The 19,357-nt window shown below is 39.1% G+C and overlaps 1 protein-coding gene across 7 annotated transcripts in view; it reads right to left on the reverse strand.

Moving 5' to 3' along the window:
• GRM5 (glutamate metabotropic receptor 5) overlaps nucleotides 1-19,357 on the reverse strand; it is a 248,284-nt gene that overhangs the window by 29,190 nt on the left and 199,737 nt on the right. For all 7 annotated transcript variants that reach the window (XM_048294511.1, XM_048294510.1, XM_048294512.1 and 4 more), the window contains 3 exons: nucleotides 15,804-15,972; nucleotides 12,111-12,237; nucleotides 485-1,424 (listed from right to left, as the gene is read on the reverse strand). In XM_048294511.1, coding sequence (XP_048150468.1) covers nucleotides 485-1,424; nucleotides 12,111-12,237; nucleotides 15,804-15,972 — 1,236 coding nt within the window. The remainder of the gene's footprint in view (nucleotides 1-484; nucleotides 1,425-12,110; nucleotides 12,238-15,803; nucleotides 15,973-19,357) is intronic.

The following is a 19,357-nucleotide window of genomic DNA, read 5'->3' on the forward strand; positions in this document are numbered from 1 at the left end:
CAAATCCTCAGATGCCTTAGAGTGGCTGCCCACGATGACTCTTGTGTTTAATGCTCATCCTTGATTATGGAGCTCTAACAGCAACTCTGTTGTCTTACTGCTGTCACTAGAGGTAAAATACAGACACTACGAAGTTCATTTAAGGGAAAGAGGTTGTAAATGGGTGCATTCAGGACAACGAAATGTGTTGTATTTCTTTTTCTCTTGGGTTTTTTCCTCCTAAGATCTTGTTTCTCTCCCTAGATTCATGTACAGTTGTCACAGCCAGTACTTCCAACTTTGTTCTGCCATTGCTTTGTCCCCTGTTTTTGCACAGTGTTTGGACTAAATCAAACCCAAAACTTGCAGATGTGGGACAGAGGACTCACTCCACTCCCGATGCAGAGGCAAACGAAATTAGCACACTTCCCTTTTTCTTTCCACTATTAGTAACTCTCAGAAGATCATAATCACCTCCCCACACTCTCACATTAGAAAACTTTACCTAAGCGTTTCACCAGATGATCCCCTTCTTTTCCACAGGTTCACCAGGCTGCTGGAGCGGCTCGCGGCTGAAGATGACTTTCCATCCCCTACGTGCATGCGGACTACAGTCGATGTGGTGAATGCACTGCGCACGTTTCTCTCCGGCTTAGCAAGGATGATGTACACCTTGGGCACAAACATACAGCCAAGGGCCACCGTGGCACTCAGACTCACTGAGAAACACATGGTGATTATCTTGTAGTTGCTTCCAAAATATATTGGCACAAAAGCCAGCCAAATGATGCAGGTGGTATACATCGTGAAGGCAATATATTTTGCTTCATTGAAATTAGCTGGGACATTTCTTGTCTTAAATGCATAAAAGGTGCAGCTCAAAATTAATAATCCATTATATCCAAGGGGAGTCACAACACCCAAGTTGGTGGTGTTACAAATCAGGTAGACCTCTCGGATGCTTGGGTAATCATGCATTATATCTGGTGGCTCCATTATAAAGAGGGCAACTATGATGCCTAATTGTATACATATCAAGATAAAAGCAATAACCAGCTGGGCGCAGGCACTCATGAACCTAGGTTTCTTTGTACAAATTTTCTTCTTGCTTCCAGCCAGGATTCTTGCAATGCGGTTGGTTTTAGTTACTAGAGCAGAATAGCTCATAGCCGGCGAGAGGCCGATGCCAATCCGCTGAAGGTAACAGTAAATCTGTTGAGGTTTTGCAATCAGACAGAAAGTGCACAAATAACCCAAGCAGATGCCGGCCAGAATGATGTAGCAAAGTTCTCGGCTGGATGATTTGACCACCGGAGTGTCACGGTACATTATGAATATGACTGTAACAAACAGCGTGGCCAACAGGCCCAGGCATGCAAAGACGACGGCTGCAATTGGTTCGGGATCTCCCCATCTGAGATACTGGACTGGGATGAGGTCACAACCTACAGAAAAAGAGAAAGTAAAAGGTAAATTGAAGTTTATAGATGTGAGATTCTTTAATGATAGTTAGAGGTTTTCCTGGTATTCCTCTTCTTTTTGTCTTTCAGGAAGCTGCCATTGGAACGAGTGTAGGCTCAGATTGTGTTAAAATAATGTCAATATAATGGCAAAATAAGTACATTTCAATGACAGCTTATTTCAGTAATACACTTTATCTGGAATAGAACATGATGGCCAAGCTGATTAAGATAGGTCACGTCTCACAGTGGAATTTACTTTTTAAATTCTACGAAATATTAGAATTTATGAACAAATTTCCACAGCAAGTTGCATTACCTCAGTACAAAGTGCTTCAGAGTTCCCTGCATACTATTTACACTTAAAGGACTAGATGTCAATTCTAGTAATTATATTGTACATTATGAAGGATATTGGTCTTTGCTTAATGATTGTGGAGAGAAATCTTGTAGATTCTAACTGTCAAAAAAAGAGATATCTTTCTCAGATATGCTACCTTTTTTCTAACAAAAAATTTCTACAATTGGACTTGCAAGTAATAGGTAATTTGGAATGGCACACCCTGCTCACTTATCAGTCATTCATCCTTTTGAAAGTTCTGAAAAATTAAAACCTAATCTAACTTGTGAAATCAAACTGAATTTAATAAATTAGCAACAAAGCTGAATTAGTAGTGCAACCCACCTACAGACACTTGTTTTTCAGTTTTGTATAGGTTTTAGTAGGTCATTCTATTCACCTGGGTCATAGGAAGTCAAAAAGGCTTTTAATTCTGCAGTGTACAGATCAGCAGACAGGAGTAACAGCTGTCAGAAAACTTGTTGCTTGCATCCCTTCTCCTTCCCTCCTCTCTTTTTGCACTGTAGAGTCTGGATAGGTATTTCTGCTTTCTGGCCAGCCTATGATATCTTCCAGGATTTCTAGGCAGACATAGCTGCTGTCTTGCTGGCTACAACCATTGGCACATGACAGCTTCCATCCTTACGTTTTGTTCCCAGGAACTGAAACTCCTGTTCAGGTCCTCTGACCTTGCTTCTTTTCATGACTTTCACTCAAGATCCAGATGGGTTCTGTGCCCTGTGGCACCAGAGTATACTATACCAATGCCTACCAAAAAAATATTTGTTCTCTACTTCCCATCAGCAGGTGATGTCCAGGCACTTTCTGGGACGCAGGGCTTCAGTAAATGTAGCAGTTGCTCCAGAACAAAAATGTCATAACAAAAAAATGCACACACCAACACCTTTCTCTTAGGTTTCATTGCTGAGCACACATCATACGGTATGGCATATCCCTTTGGTCATTTTAGGTCAGCTGTCCTGGCTGTATCCCCTCACAAGATCTTGCTCATACCCAGCATACTGAGGAGGGAGGAATGTTGGAGAGACAGCCTTGATAAATGCTGTGTTATCAATATGTCTCTAGCTATCAATGCAAAGCACAGCACTGTGAGGGCTGCTGTGGGGAAAATGAACTCCATCTCAGCTAATAAAAAAGGGGAGGACTTTGATGTTCTGGAGTGTAACTTCCTGAGAACAGTGGACATGCTGGCATTGCCAGCCAGGGCAGGACAGCAGGGAGTGGATGGTGGAAAGGAGAAAATGCAACTAAAATCTTTTATTTCCCCTATACTTGCACTGAGTTGACTAGACTTGATTACAAAATCTAAATTACTTCAAAATTTTGTATTTTTGTAATCACGTTGCTGTCTTCTGGTGAGGTCACACAGGAGAGTGTCATCCTGACTTGGAGCGGCTCGTGACAAGGCACTTCACCCTGTGAAGGTGGAGTGCCAGGTGCTCACATCTGTATTTTCAGCAGTGACGGTAATTAGGACTGTCTGGTGGGTATGTGTATGCCAAGAAATTGCAATTAATTAAGCAACCTGGGATCTCAGTGATGAACAGGAGTAAATGTAGATATCAGAATGATAATTGGCAATTTTTACATGCAAGGTCTATTGTTTGCCTTTTCCTGTATTTTAAGTGGATCTTAGAGTTTTCCAAATCTGCCACTGAAATTCTTAGTAGTAAAAACCATTTCATGAAACAGTATGGGTAGATATTAGGCTTAACTCCTTTCTTCTCCAAGTATTTCTTCATTCTGTATCTCTACAGAAATAATATAATTGAAGATATAATACCTTCAATAAGGTGGCAATAGTACAAGGCAGATAGTGTTCTTGAAGAGAGCAGAAAAATCAGAGGAATGGGGTCAATGAGTCTTTGAACTTTAGTGCAATTAAAGGATAAAAATTTGCAGTCACTTTAGTGTAAGAGAATTGGGCTCCTTACTGAATACAGATTAATTTGCCATCCATATTTGACTGCTTTGATGTGAAAAGCTTTCTCTTGCATTTATAAAATTATTACCACACCTAAATGTAAGAAAGGTGTTAGATGATGAAACATTCTCATTGCATTAGTTGATGATAACTATTTAACTCTTGCTGTTTTTATGGGTTTACTTATTCAATATTAAGTGTGGGCGTGATACTGTATTTCTTTCCGGCTTTTTCAAGCTTACAGTAGCACAGTAATCACATTATTAAAATCAACATTTTACACAAGTGAGAGTAGTGAAAAAGGGTGAAAGCAAGAAGGCATTCTCTGTTGTGTGCAGATATCCCATTGGGGGTTCTTCCCCAGGAAGTTTTATAAGTAAATGACCTCTAAATCTATTTCTGATTTTAGCAAGACTTAATTAATATTTTGTCGAAACAAATAGTTTCCAGCTTCTAACACTGCTATGTATTCTTTACAGGAAATTTGAAGAGAAAAGGTCTTTATCTGGTAGCTGGCCTTTGCACGCAGACAGTGATATAGGGGCTACATTTTGCCTCATTTCTAACGTTGTAGCAGAGGTGAATCATAACCAAGTGTTCCTCATTAGTTTCAGACTATTTCATGCCTTCCTTGCTTTATTACTCTTTTTACATTCTCTTGATGAAATACCTAAGAAAAAAGTTGAAAACTTGTCCCATTTTTCCCATCACTGAGTATACTTTACAAGGAGATTGCTAAACTTTGCGATGATTTATTCCTCAATTAAGATTTAAAGACTGGATAATCTTCATGAAATGGTGAAGTTTTCACATAATGATTGGTGAAGTTTTCACATAATAGTTTTGCAGGTAATGGTTTCTGCCAACGGCACTTTGCAGAAATGGACAACTAGATCAAGTAAAAGAAAGATGGGAAAACAGAACTGTGCATGTTCATGTTGGGTTGATGGCCAGGACTACACCAAAACAAAAGCTGAAAAATGGCACCACGAAAAGAACTCATTCCTGTCAATGGCCATGACAATGCCCCACAGCCTACTTCTTACACTTCTTCAACATCACCAAGCACCTGGAAAGTTTTCTCTCCTAGCTGGCTCGGAAACAGGTGGAAAAAAGCCTGCAGTATTGTCCTGTGGTGCCCACAGTGTGCTGAGGCACTAAGGTGATCTTTGGCTTGTGGAAAGGCTGTTTGGACCCAGTCCAATTTGGAGCAGGTGTCAAGTAGTTCTGTGTTCAAGGGTGCCTGGAGCCCCAGTAAAATTGATATAAAACTACCCTTATGCTCTTCTGGCCAGAAAGATAGTCAGTGCAGAGCAAAACACCAGATACACATGTGAATAGCAAGATGAGCAGATATAAAAAAGTCAGAGTTCCATTTAACACACTAGGGAAAGGTTTTCTCGAAGGACCACCAAAAATCACAAAGAAAATACAGATAAGGTTGTCTAAGGATCTTCTGAGAAAAAAAAAAAATCTTCTGATATTTTGGAAAAGCATCCAGCTACTTCATGGATGGAGTAAATTTTGCCATAAACAAGGACAGGAAATGCTCTTGAAGGCCTGACCACTGCCATAGGTCTTTAAGTAGGTCTGTTAGTACACTGTCCTCTTTCTGTAGAGGCAAATTTGTCCCTTATTTCTGATCTTTCATACTGCATTAAAACTAGTTCATCTGGGAGAAGAGTTTACAGATATAGAGCACTGTATTATAGACCATATTTTCTGTGGATTTGATCTTAGCACTATTTTAATCTGTTATTATAGCCTTGACACCTACAAGACTTTACCATGCCTTCAGCATCCATAAAAATGTATTAGCTTAGCACTGAGAAATCCCTTCCATGGCAGACAATATAAAATACATAACTAAACTATCTTCAAATGTAAACTTGACAGAATAGGAACTGTGAATAGGATTCACTCTGAAAAGTGAAGGTAATTCAATAAATTCTCTTAAGTTAACATCATGAGGTAAAGCTCACTGAATCTACGCATGGAGAGTAAAACTGGCAGAAAATTTTTTCAGTGGGATTTGGCATCCTGGCCAGCAAGTTTGACCAGTTAAAAAAAGATTTTGTTTTCTTGGTAATTTTTCAGACATCCTTCCAAGTTTATCAGAAGTCTGAACACCAAGGTTGAAACTCAAACAACAACCTAGCTACATTTTAGTAATGAATGAGTCTTCATATGGCATTTAGCACTCATTATTCAAAGTGTATTCATGCTATGAAATTAAATATTTTATATTAATGCTTCTGAATTTTTCTCTCCTTATAATCCCAAAAGATGGGAGAGGGTTATTTTGATTAGTTATTTAGGTTTCCACATATATGGAAAGCTGAGAAGCAAAAATGTCAGCATCAGAACAAAATCCTGCATAAAGCTGATGGGGTAGCTTTTATAAATTTTTTTTCAACCCCAACATTATCCAGAGGATTACACTCTCCAAAGTCCTGAGGGACATATCAGGCCCCTGACCTTCACATGGAATCTGGACCACCTGAAGGGAGAGAGGACTTTAACATGTCAGATCTTTGTTCTGGTGCTATGGTAAATTACTGTAGTTGGCAGTCCTTTGCCTTGCTCTTCTGGGACCTTTTGAACTTGCTGCAATAGCAGGGCACGTAGAGGTGTCTTCTTAGCTGCTGCAGCTCCCAGACTGGCACATTTACTGAAACTATCAGCAAAGGTGGCTTTGCACAGGCAATGGATGCAGCAGATGACTGTGCATATGTGTATTTTTTCACCTCTGCAGGGCAGGATTTGGGATTGGTCACGTCTTAAACCATGAAAGCTGGAACATCTGTAGCTCAGGGGCTTGAGTCCCAAGTAACTGTAATATGTGGAATCTGTGCGTTGCAGTAAGAGGCAAGACCATGAATCTTAGAATAGTACATTAAAGTTACTTTGTGACCATATGGGAAATTATTCCTTAATTACACAAGTGTGAAGAATGACGGGAGCAACTGATGAATTACAACAATCAGGTCTCTCCTTATGCCAGCTCTACTGTTTTGATTTAAGTTTCACTGAAAAGTGCTGGCTCTGTGTGCTGTAAATGTTTTGTTCCGAAAGCAAACTTTCCATAACATAAGGCACAATTGCAAGTGGATCCTTCTGGCTTTGTTGGCGAGTTCCCCTTCATCCAGTCCAGGAGCCTCCAAGAGCTGTTTGTTGAGCTCAGCAATATTGAATGAGCTCACTTGAGCCTGAAGTGCTGTGTGGCTCATGCTGGACTGGAAGCTGAAGTTCACACCTTACCTGGAACAAGCAATCAAGGGAAGAAAAGTCTGCAAACCCAGCAACAAGGGAGCAGAAAATGACAGAGATTCTGGTCATAATATTGCCACCTGAACCCTTGACTCATCCACATATACCTTTTCCAAGAGGAGGAGAGTGAGAGTGACTGATGGCAATGTCATTTGGAATAAGAAATAAAATGGAAAGAGAAATAAAGGGAGCAGAAAACAGGGTGAAAACTGGACATTATCTCTACTGATGTGCATTTAAAACACTAAAAAAACCAGATAAAAATTGTATTCTCCTACCCTCAGTCTGAATTACAGCTTTAACAATTATGATCAAAAGCAAGATCCTAATAATGTTTCAGCAGCAAAATCAATGTCAACACAGGCTAAATTGTGTTCTCCCCTGCATCAGACAACTGCTGAGATCACCCATGGCTGCAAAATTATTGCAAGAGGGAATACAAGAAAGCAGCCCGATGGCAACAAGCAGTTCTTTGAAAATATTTTGGGCAAGACATGAGCTACCTTTTGCTTGGGTGAGGGGCAGATTCCAGTCTTATGAGACAACTGAGGCTCAGACCCCCACGGATTCTGCCACAGCCAGAATTGCCATACTGCAGGAAGAGCTGACCAAGTCCTTGTGGGGATCCACTGAGTTCCACTGCCAAGCATCGCCCCTGTCCTTGGCCCCACAGATTTGAGCTGTCCCATACAGTGCCAGGAGCCAAGACAGCAGCAGCCCCCAGCACTGTCTGTTCTTCTTGGCTCTTGCTGCCTGTACAAGCAATGCCCCCAGGGTGAGGGAGGCAGTGGTCCTCAGTGAGGAATCCAGACCGGTACAGGCCAAATGGGATACAGCAAAGTGCTGTCAGAGCTCTGTGAAATGGTTGTTGTGTCAATTAGAGCTGGGATGCACATTTTTCAGTCCTTTCTATCCAAGGGTTTTTTGGATAATCCAGCTCTTATCTGTCACTTCCAGATGGGCAGCAAAATCATGACAGTGCTATCTGGCTTTACTGTACTTTATTTGGTGAAAGAGTTTTTGTAACTATAGTAAAAATAAATATTTCTGATATGTACTCACCCTTGAATGGCAAAGAAAACATTTCAAGAGGTGTAAAATAGTTAAGCTCCTATTCTCATGGGAATCAAATTAAGAAAATCAAATAGTCGGCATATTTGGAATACACAGAGACTAAGAAAAATATCAATACAACCTGAAAATAATCCAATTGTCACTGAAATTAATATAATCTAATTTAATCTAATTAATATAATCTAATATAATCTAATTTTCTTGCCATTCCTGAGGTCACTGGACAAAACTTTGGTTTTGGTATTGTTGTATGCTGTCCCTGAATGTCAGAAAGAGAGAATAGTTGCTTCTCTCTCGCCTCAATAATGTCCTTAAATGATAGTGGTAACTGAACCAAGTGTTCCTACATACACTGGAAAAGCTCTGAGGCATTGAACAAAATTTTTTTGGTCTTTCTAGAGCACCATTTTTGAATGCAGAAGGCCACATCCTCAGATTCTCCTCAAGATACAGAAAAATTAGCATCAGCATTTGTCTTAGCATCAAGAAAATCCCTCCATTTGTATCTAAACTTGCGGGGCACCTGTTTCTCTTCCTCCTGCTGTGAATATAGTGCAAAGAAGGGCTTTGAGGAAGAGTGGAGTGGCTGGCATATACTTCTGGACTTAAACCACTGAGTTCCTCCTGCTGTAACTGAGTCCGTGTCTCAGCCATGCTGGCCATGCTAATGTGCAAATTGGTGCTGTATTGTATGGATGTTTCCAACACAACACGTGGGGGCATAGGGGAGCTACAGCAGATTGGGAAGCATAACTTGATACTAAACCAGGAGGAGGAAAATTACTTGTGGTACATGTTGGGATAGCACATATAAATCTGAAGAAAAGGAAGAGACTTGCTAGGTTTTTGTCCAAGGAGGAGCCTGATCCCTGGGGAATATTGCATGCGAAAGCAATCTGAAACTTGTGACGAAATAAAATATGGACAGTTAATATTCCCTTTTTTGCCTCAGCTTCACTTCTAGATGGAGACATTTTCCAGTAACTGATTTAATCAAGAGAAACTCTTGTTCCCTCTTGCCTTTTCCACTACTTTTGGAGACACCCTCTGCCTTTCTGTACTTCAGAACTTCAGTGTCTTTTTCTGTTCTGAGAATAACTTTGTTTTCCTACACATATTACATCCCTTCTGTCTTCTCCCCTGCTGCATCTGAATTCTGATATTCCATAGGTGGCTTAAAAAATACATTAATCTCTCTTCCTTTCTGTCAGTAACATCCCTGCCATTACATATTTTATTTAGTGATGTTTGTGACACAAAACTGATGCTGATCACTGAACATAAGAAAGATGGAGCAATGTTTTGTTATGTGAGCCAAGAAAGGGTTCCAAATAAGTTTTTATCCAAGATCAGATCTCTGGCAAACAGTGAGGTGCAGCTCTGTGTTGAAAGCCATTTCAGGTGCGTGGCTGATAAATTTACAGGACTCTCATCTGAAGGTGATCATGCAGGGAAGATGTATTCTAATGAGTTTTTTATATGTGTAGCCTTGCGGAGCTGACATTACCTAGGAAATGGCTTTATCAAGCAGCAAAGAGACTTAGCATACTGCAGTATCAGACGTAGGGACATTTCAAGGAGATTGCTGTATACTTTAATAAACTGAAAGGAAATTTCCTTGCCAGAATACAAAATAAATCAACCTCTCCTTACTTTTTATGCGCATTTATTACTATATCCTATGTTGTAAACAAGATTGAGGGGCAGTTTTTTTATAAGCTGCAAAAGTTGGCACTAGAAATATGATCATTAAAAATACAGCTCACCATTTTGTGTGGATAAGCTGGGAATAGGTTTTTTAAAAATATCTTTGTGATACAAATTAAATAAGACAAGATCCAACCATCATGCCAATATTAAGTCGGGTGGGGACTAGGCAGCTCTGAAGCTGTGGGATGGGTGTCCTGTTACTAGGAGGGCACATTCTATCAGCTGTGCTCATGGAGGCCAAAGAGGGGGGGTTCAGTTTCTGAATAGTGCCCACCAAATTCGTGCCTGGCTGAGGAACAAGTGCTAGATCTCCTGAGGAACATTGCTTGGCGCTGATGTCAAGGGTTCCTTTGTGTACAGACTGATTTTGGTCCCTAAAAAGGCATAACTGTAGCCAGATGAATGGTTTGCAAAATGTGATTTTGCAAACAAACACAAAATATTTGCTCATGTAATACACAAATCAGTTGGCTTGAGTAAAAATACAACTGATTTCCTTAAAAACATTCACTGATAGGTGGAAAACCATTAATTCAACCTATAAAAGCTTTTGATGGGCCAACCCATCCCACTCTGCCATTCTGAGGGCAAAGTGAAACTTTCAGAAGATGAATCTTCCCACAAGACCATGTCATGCTTGAATCATGGAAATTCGTATGTCCTGGGGAGCCAGCTCAAAGCACTTAGCCTGAGGGCCACTTTGCCTTACATATGGTGCTTAGGGTCTAATTACTCAAACTTCCCCAGGTCGGTGGGCAGTTCCCACCACTGGTTCTCTGGCTTCTCTGGTGGCACTTGGAACAAATGCTCTCCTAACTGGTTTGCAGCAGTTCCTTTTTTAGCTGACCTATGCTGGGTAAAACCTCAGGTGCTCACCTAAACAAGGGCATGAGCTGGGATCTATAACACCTCAGACAAGACCCCTGGAGGCTGAAAAGCTGACCAGTTGTGAACTGGCGCAGTAACCTGGTCCCTGCAATGTAAGTTTGGAACCTTCTGAGAAGTGTACCTGACATTGTACCCCACCGCCAATACTCTGCATTGGGGACCCATGGAGCCTGTTCTCTTTTTCTCCCCTTCTCCAGTCTCCTGGCACAAGAAAGCTTTCCCTGAGACAAGAAGGCTTTTCTGGCTGATTGCTGGTTGCCTGGGGAGGCAGAACTGGGGGAGCAGGGCTATGGGAGCATAGATGCAGCAGAACTTGAAAATCCATTTTACTGCTTTTTCAGTTTTCTCAGTTGAAAAGTTTTTTTTCTCAGGGAAGTGTCATGTTTGACATTTTCTGAAAAATACCCCATCATTTTCATGGTTAAATGATATTCTTGCAATAATTTGGTAGCCTAGCTCATTTACCATAGGAAGGCAACAATCCTTAAGCAGGAAAGGACTAACTTTATAAATAAAAATCTGTCTATAGGCCAACCCTTGCCTTACACTCTCCCACTTACATAAATTCATGCAGCAAACTGTGTTTTCCTTTGTCTTCCCTCACACCTCAAAGATTTTCCCCTCATCCATAGAAACTGTATGCAAATCAGGTCTGTGACCTCTTCTGGAAAAAACCCTCTCTTTTCTTCCCTTGTCCATACAAAACCTGGCACAGCAAGAACAAGGTCCCTGAACAGTGTTTTGAAGTGGTTTGTGCTCTGAAAGTTTGTATACTTTAATTCTGTTTATTTGTCATAAAGAAGAGATGCTGTGGGAGTGTTGCAGTAATTTACCTCCAAAGAAGCCTAACTGGTATTCTGCAGGAGCATAGAGGTCTATGCCATGGCAAGGTTGAACACTCTGTTCCAGCAGACTCTGATGAACAAAGGACTAACACAAAAGAAAGTCTGTTTGGAGCACTCGAGCTTTTAGCAGCAGTAACTACAGCACCTAGTTCAGAACCTTTTCAGATTAAAAAAGAAGGTAGTGCACTATTCTCTACCTGCTTGGGAAGATAATAGCACTCTTAAATGCAATCTTCCTTAATAATTTCTCTGACAAGCACTTAGTTTCTGTATCTATTTGGGGCAGGGTAAGATCTGTATTACCAGAGGTTAGGACATGGCTGAATACAAAATTGTGGCCTTTTTTTTATTATTTATTTTTGGTTTTTTAAATTTCAAGATCTAGTAATTCAGGTCTTTAGAAAGGAGTTGAGCTATGTGAACAATTCCTGGATCAGGTTGAGGAGATAAATATCAGCTTCAGTTCAAATTTTAGCTTTGTCCCTGTGTTCCCTCTGACCAAAACCATCCTCATACTCACCCGTATGTGCCATTTGCTTCTTCAGCTCATTAGATGAGCACTTTCATTGACAACACAAGCACAATCTCATCTCATTTACCTGTGAGGTCCTCATTGGGCCAGGAGCCGAGCTGGCAGGCTTTGCATGTGTATTCGTCAGAGACATATTCGTTCTCTTTACAAGGAGTGCAGGTCCAACAGCAACTCACTTCCCCTTTTCGGATCACCTGAGACAAAAATTGACATTTGTTTTAGTAGCATAAACACACATTCATGCTGCCCCAGCTACTAATTTAATTTTTTAATATATTTTTTTTAATAGAAGGGTTTTAAAAATTTTATTGTTCTTTTTCATGTTATGTTTTCATAGATAAAATTTGACAAAAGTTCTCAGTTCTCCCATCATGTGTGTACCAGAAGGAAGAATCCACCAATCCCAGAGAAGTATAAGTGGAGGTACAGAATGACAAAAAAGATGATTTTTGCCCTCTTAGAATTTGCAAAGCTCCACAGATGTCAATGTGCCTACAAAACCCAGGGCATGATATTGAAGACATAATTTACTCTAATGAGGTCCATACAGAGAATCATGTCAACAGCATTACATCCCCAAGGGTTCTTTACCCAAAGACTTTTGGGTGCTTATTTTTCATCCAATAGTGAGTGATTTATTAAAACTGATTTTTCCAGACATCAAACCGAACTTTCCTTTTCCAGAATTATTTCACTACTGCATTGCTAATTACCATTTAAGGATGAGAATCTTATCTGTCTCCATTCTAACATCTGACCCGATTTCTCATTTCAGAATTTACTATCAAATGTTATTGCATGCTTAGGATTGAAATGCAGATTTTTCAAGATCCTTATTTATCATCTCTGGGAACATCTGTGCTTCTTGTCAATATGTCTTTTTTTTGAAATAAAGTATTCCCAGTTTCTCTGCTCTTCCCAAACAGTTTAAAAACAAATATTCCCAATTATAGCATAAGAAGTAGGTTGACTTTTTTATCTTTTGCAATGACAAATTTAGAAAGTGTATTCAAAGCCAAATGCCTTTATTGCAATTTTAATTAAAAAAAACCCAAAACAAACATGTAAAGGAGCATAATCAAAAAAGAATGGGATTGCTCTTTGCAATACTGCAGTGACTAAAAGGAAATTATGTAATTTTTATCAGCAATATGAGGACTTCAAAAACTTAAAATTTTGTGGTCTGGTTTTTATTTTTTCTTAAATTGTAGAGTATGAAAAGGAAAACAGCACACCAAAACAGCTAAGCTGATGGAAAGGCTAGAAAAGCATAAGTGATTTATTCTGCAAGATTTGGGACTAGATCTACTAGCAAAATAGAATATCTGTCCTTCAGAATAAATAATATCTTGGGATTTCTTTCATTTTGAAATAGAATGAAAAGTTGAAGAAATGACAAAATTTCTTGTATTTGGGAAAAGAAAATTTTAGAAAGTTTGTACTGATTTCTAGAGACATATTTTGATAACCTTGACACATTATAAAAATCCATAATTTTATTTGCATAAAATAGTCAAGAAAATTAAATTGCAAAATAGAAACCCTCTGTCATTATCACAATACCTAAAAATTTTTATGAACAATTAATTTACACTTTTTGTGTAACTTTCCAGCAAATGAAGATCTTCTGTAAAATACTTGGAATTCGACAAATCAGTCAGGACACTGGTACACTGATAATTTCTCACCCAGCACTACCAGAGAAGGATTATATATCCTTCTCTAGAAATCAAGATAATTGTTCTTCAAGACACAAAGTCACTCTTTTTGTGTTAAATTGCTTAGCCAGCAATTTATTCATCCTTTTATTTTTAATTTCCTCAAGAATTCTTTGTTGTATCACTTAACTGTAAACAAATATTTTCTGTCCCTTTTAACACAAATGATTCTCTTAAAAAAAAAAAAATTCCTTTTGCATTGTCATCTGGGAAATTCTTTGAACCTTTGAACCTATTTATTTGAATAATCATATATCCACACAATTTCAAAAGTATAGAGTTGGGTTGTATTTGGATTTCATCAAGTCCTGTGAATGGATTCACCAACTGTTGGTGAATGTTGGATAGCATTACATTCAATGTTTCAAAATCCCCCATAATAAGTCAGTCACACAGATGTTTGCAGGAAAACCACCACAGAGCTTGGTAGGGTCAAACTGCCATCATCATCTGTGAAGACCACAAAGATAAAGACTGTGAGGTAAACGTTGAGATTTATAATCAATAACCTAATGAGGAGCAAACAGAACATTTCAGACACAGGACTTCAAGCATATATTTAAGTGTGTGATGACTTGGCTTCACAGTGAAGGATCCTCTTGAGAGAATCCTTGGGAGCATGGGCAGAAGGTGCAAGGAGACTGTGTTAATGAAGACCAAAAGATACTTCCCTTCACCTGTGGTGTGACAACAGATCATAGAGGAGCTCAGAGCCATGCAGTTCTAAAGATGTTAGCTGTTTGTCCACCTCTATCCTCACCCTTTATGACTTCATGCTGGGAGCAGGCTAACCACAGACCTGTATTTAGTGACTGTGGGAGTAATGCATCCCACCTGCCTTTATGTGTCTGCAGGTGTATTCTCATCAGAACCAACTGTCCTATCTGGGTGTCTTCTACTGTCAATGAAGAGAAAGAAGTCGTTCTGTACCAAGCTTGATCTTAACTGTTTTCAAAGCCTACACAAGGATGAGATGATTCCTCATCTGGAATAGCATGTTATTCATAAATCTGACATAATTCCTTATGCTTACACAGGAGACAAATGCAATTAGTCTGATGAAACTCACCTAAATGACCCTGCCAAAGACTAATTAGTGAATTAAACATGATGACCGTGTCCTAAAATTCTGTAAAACTCAGACTAAAGAGATTCAGTTTGTGTTGCAGAGATTGGTCATGCTCCCATCAGCTCCTCTTTGCAGCTGCTTCCCAATTTTCAGTCATGCTGTTCTAACACATGAGTAAAGTGAGCTTCCAGAGAGACTTGTCACAAATTGCACCTGATTTTTTTACAATTGAACGTACCCATCCCCTCATTCCACTGGTTTTTATATAAATGACTGCAAGGTAAGACAAGGACTTGCAGTATTTTAACTGTTCTTCAGGAAGTGTCATGGGATGCTGAAGGAAAATAGTGTATAATTAATATATTGACTCATCTATGCTCCCTACTTACTGCAGCATGGAAAGGGAGGAAGGAAAAATCAGAAATCTGGGGAACAAAGAAGCAGTAAAACAGGTATGATTAAAAAATATGTTACCTATATTTCCTGAAGTTTGAAGTAGTGGTAGTAGTTGATGTTCTCTGATGATACCACAGACTTAAGGTCTGATTAATAATGTTCCAGTCTGGGTGAGTATGTCTAGCACTGAAATAGTAGCAATTATTTTTTATAATTTACCTGCAATTGAACTGACAAGTCCCAGTCAGGGATTTGCACTCCACTGAATCAGGTGCTGTAAAAACATGTAGCAAAAAGCCTCCAAACAATACCTGTTTGAAAGCATTTAGAATATAAGTAAAAAAAAAAACAAAAAACAAACCAGCAGTCCACAGATATAGGAGTCAAGAAAATGGCAGCTTATGAAAATAGTGAGATGATTATAATAAGAGTAAGAACTAGATACATAAGTCTGTACATTTTAATTAAGGTGTGGGATACTGTCTCCATGTAGAGGTCAAGAAAAAACTTGCTTTTAAATTTTGAGGCTGTGCAAATTTTAAATTTTGAGACTGAAGCAAATGAAGAAAATATTTACCTTTATTTGGCCTTTTTCACAGGGTTCACTGCACACAGATCTGATGATATTACTTTTCTCTGACCATATTTCATCATCGTCCATTTTCAGCTCACCATTGTCCCAGCTGCCAACATTGATATAATCAAAGTAGTCCTTCCCCATTTGTTTAAAATTCATGATTTCATATCTTTGGAAACAGAAAGGAAAGACATAGCTTAGTTGAGGAGAACATCATGAAATATTTCAAATTAAAGGAACATCATAGAGTCAAAAATCAAGCATATTGAAATAAAGAAGAAACAATTAAAAAATTATGCTTGCCCTTGAGTATCTCACAATCATTTTTGTGATAGCATAACTTTGCTTTTCCTTCGTATGTTAATCTGGGGTGTTTTCTTTGTTTGCTTTTTATTGTTTTTTTTTTCTTTCTCCTTTCTCTTCTCCAACATTGCAGCAGCAAATGCTGGTCCTTCCCATCCACACAACCATTTTTTATGTAATTCCTTGGTGATCAAAACACATTTAATTCCTTGTACAGTATGGTGGGGAAGAGAGAAAGTACTCATGACTCAGTCCTAGGCTGCTTTTGGGTCAAAGATAGAGATGATCAGAGTTTTCAGTTTTATGTTCTTCTTCCTCCTACTTTCTCTTCAGCTCCCACAGAGTCTTGCAGGAAGTCTCTGGAGCCATGTAGGACTCACTTCCTCCTACTTCTGAACACCAGCCCACCTTTCTGCCTTACAGGCCTGTTCTTTCAGCACTTTTTTGTAGGGCATGTTTGAAAAATTGGGCAGCTCCTGAGAAAAAAGATGTCATGCTTTTCTTTATCTCCTCTTTAGTGGATTTGGTATTAATCTGTCTAAGCGATATGAAATTCACTGATAGAAAACAAAACAATGTAGACTAAGAAGGTCAAGACAATCTTGGCTTTAGAAAAGCTGTCTTGTTCATAAATAAGGAGACATCTTTTTCTTGTCAGTAGGCACCAAATTAGTCCTGAAAGGAAAGCATATAGACAGGGTTGCATTAAGAGTGGTATTGTAAGAGTGTAATTTATGAAGTTCAATCTACAGATGAGGAGAAAAATGCTCATTAAATCAAACAATCTCTTAAGTAAGACACTGTGCTGGGTTTGGTTGGAGTAGAGTTAATTTTCTTCACAGTGGCTGGTATGGGGTTGTGTTTTGGATTTGTGCTGAAAGCAGTTTATAATATAGAGATGTTTTTGTTATTGCTGAGCAGAATTTAAACAGGGCCAAGGCCTTTTTGCACTGTCACGTTGTCAAGGAGGTTGGGAATGAATGGGAAGTTGAGAGGAGACTCTGCTGACTCCAAGTGACCCAAGGAGTATTCCAGACCATATGACATCATACTCAGTATATGAAGTAGGAGGAAGACAGAAGAAGGAGGGGATGTTTGGAGTTGTGGCATTTGTCTCCCCAGGTCACCATTATGCATGATGGGGCCCTGTTCTCTTGGAGATGGCTGAACACCTGCCTGCCCAGGAAGAAACGAAAGAATTTCTTGGTTTGCTTTCCTTGTGTTCACAGCTTCTTCTTTTCTTATTAAACTGTCTTTTTCTCAACCCATGAATTTTCTAGCTCTTGCTCTTTCAGTTCTCTCCCCGATTCTGTTTGTGCAGGACTGAGCAAGCAGCTGCAAGGTTGGTTGTTGGCTGGGGTTAAGCCACAACAGATGCACAGATTATCTCTCTTAAGTTTTGAGGAAACACTTTTAAGACTAACAAGCAGTAGCCATACTATATCTAACATTAATATTTTTCCCATGCTGACATAAAAAATATTACAGTAAAGTTGTTTTATAATATTGTCCATCCGTGGATCTCAGGGTGCTTTGAATCAAGAAAAAGTCTGTCACAGTAGAACAACTATGGTACAGCAGGGATTCAATGTCAAAATCACACCCGGGGCAGGATCAGGACTGCAAGCAGCCTCTGAAAGGAAATGAAAGTGGAGTCTGACTGAATGGACAATGTGATATTACACATATTATATTGATCCTGAGTCTTTCCAAAGAAGAAGAAATGAGCACAGGTAGAATGAAAAATTTATGAGATTTCTGGATTTTGAAATATTTCACTTTTCATCTTCTATAAAGAAAGCAATGTCCATAGCTTCAACAATGACTTCCTCCAAACTGGAGATATGAATTCCAGATTGACACAAAATAATTGAGTGCAGATAACACAAGCACAAACCCAAAGAAACAGACTTTTTCACATGGTTATAAACCTTTTCCTGAGGCTCACAGCCATAGTTTGTCAAGGACTAAACAGACTATCCAAAAATTTAGTCCAGAAGCCGCTGTAGAGCCATTATTCAGCACTGTTGAACATTGCAACACACCTATGAGTATAACTTTGTTAAAGCTTTCAGTTTAGGGTTTCATGGACAGAAAAACAAAAGTACTGCCAGTGCTTGACAGAACACAGAACCTAAACCAGTGATCTCCCCACTAGTAGTTCCATGCATACATCACAAGGGGAATACTGGAAAGGAACCTAATAAATTTAATATAGCATTGTCTCAGTAAGATTTGTCTCTCTTCTCTGTGGAGAAAAGCATTGATGGATGGGTAGAAATAGCCAGATTCAGTAAGTCCATTGCTATAGTGGAAGTTCATGAGTCACAGGTTCCCTGGAGGTTCCTTGAGATAATACAGGGACAGTTTGTCACTTTAGGATAGGAGACACCAGATGGTACAATAACACATTTCCAGCAGTGCTCTAATCACTGTGCAAAATACTTGTTTCAAAACAGAAGTGCTATGAAGTTGCTGAGAATACATATTCTACTGGTAGCACAGTCAAAACATCAGCATCTTGTTTTTTCTTGCCTGCTCTTGCCTCCTCAATTTCTTCTTTAGAGTTTTGATAGTATTTTCAGATAGTAGTTTTCTTCCTGAGGAATCAGGGCTTCCATACTAATTTTTTTTTCCTTCTCTCCTGTCTCACATAAAACAGGCCCTAAACTAGACTGTCTGTCTGCTTAAAACTCAACGTAGACATAAAGGACTTTGGAATAGGGCCAGGATTCACAGTATCTTGTGGGATTAATCATCTGTTGTATAATATCAAAACCTTTTTGCTCTACATCAAAATTCTGAGCTTTCTAGGTCAGAAAGGCTTTATATGTTCTGATTTCCTGCTTAACACCACCGTCACAGTACAGCTGTGAGGATTTAAATTCCTGTTTTACAAAGTGAAGATGCAGTTATCAGTGAAAGTGAACAGGGCAGATGAGTAGTTCCAGTATGACTGCACCATCTCCAAGGTCTTGCAAATAGTGTTTGACAGCGCTTAAAAGACTATACACTACTCAAAACCTGGAAGTTAGAAATGGAGCTTCCCACAAAGTCTTCTTAATCATGAAAGAGTAAAGTTTGACTCGATGTTGTCTGACCTCAGCACATAGACTGGATTTAGCTATGTAACTGTTGTCGGACAAGAGGAAACAAAGAACTGTGATTCAAAAGAAAACAAAATCTGAGCCCGCTTTGTAACCATACACAGTCCTTTAGTTTGAGTAGACCCAAATATCACACAAATCCAG

Source organism: Corvus hawaiiensis, chromosome 2 (genome assembly GCF_020740725.1).
Source record: "Corvus hawaiiensis isolate bCorHaw1 chromosome 2, bCorHaw1.pri.cur, whole genome shotgun sequence".
Classification (NCBI taxonomy): domain Eukaryota; kingdom Metazoa; phylum Chordata; class Aves; order Passeriformes; family Corvidae; genus Corvus; species Corvus hawaiiensis.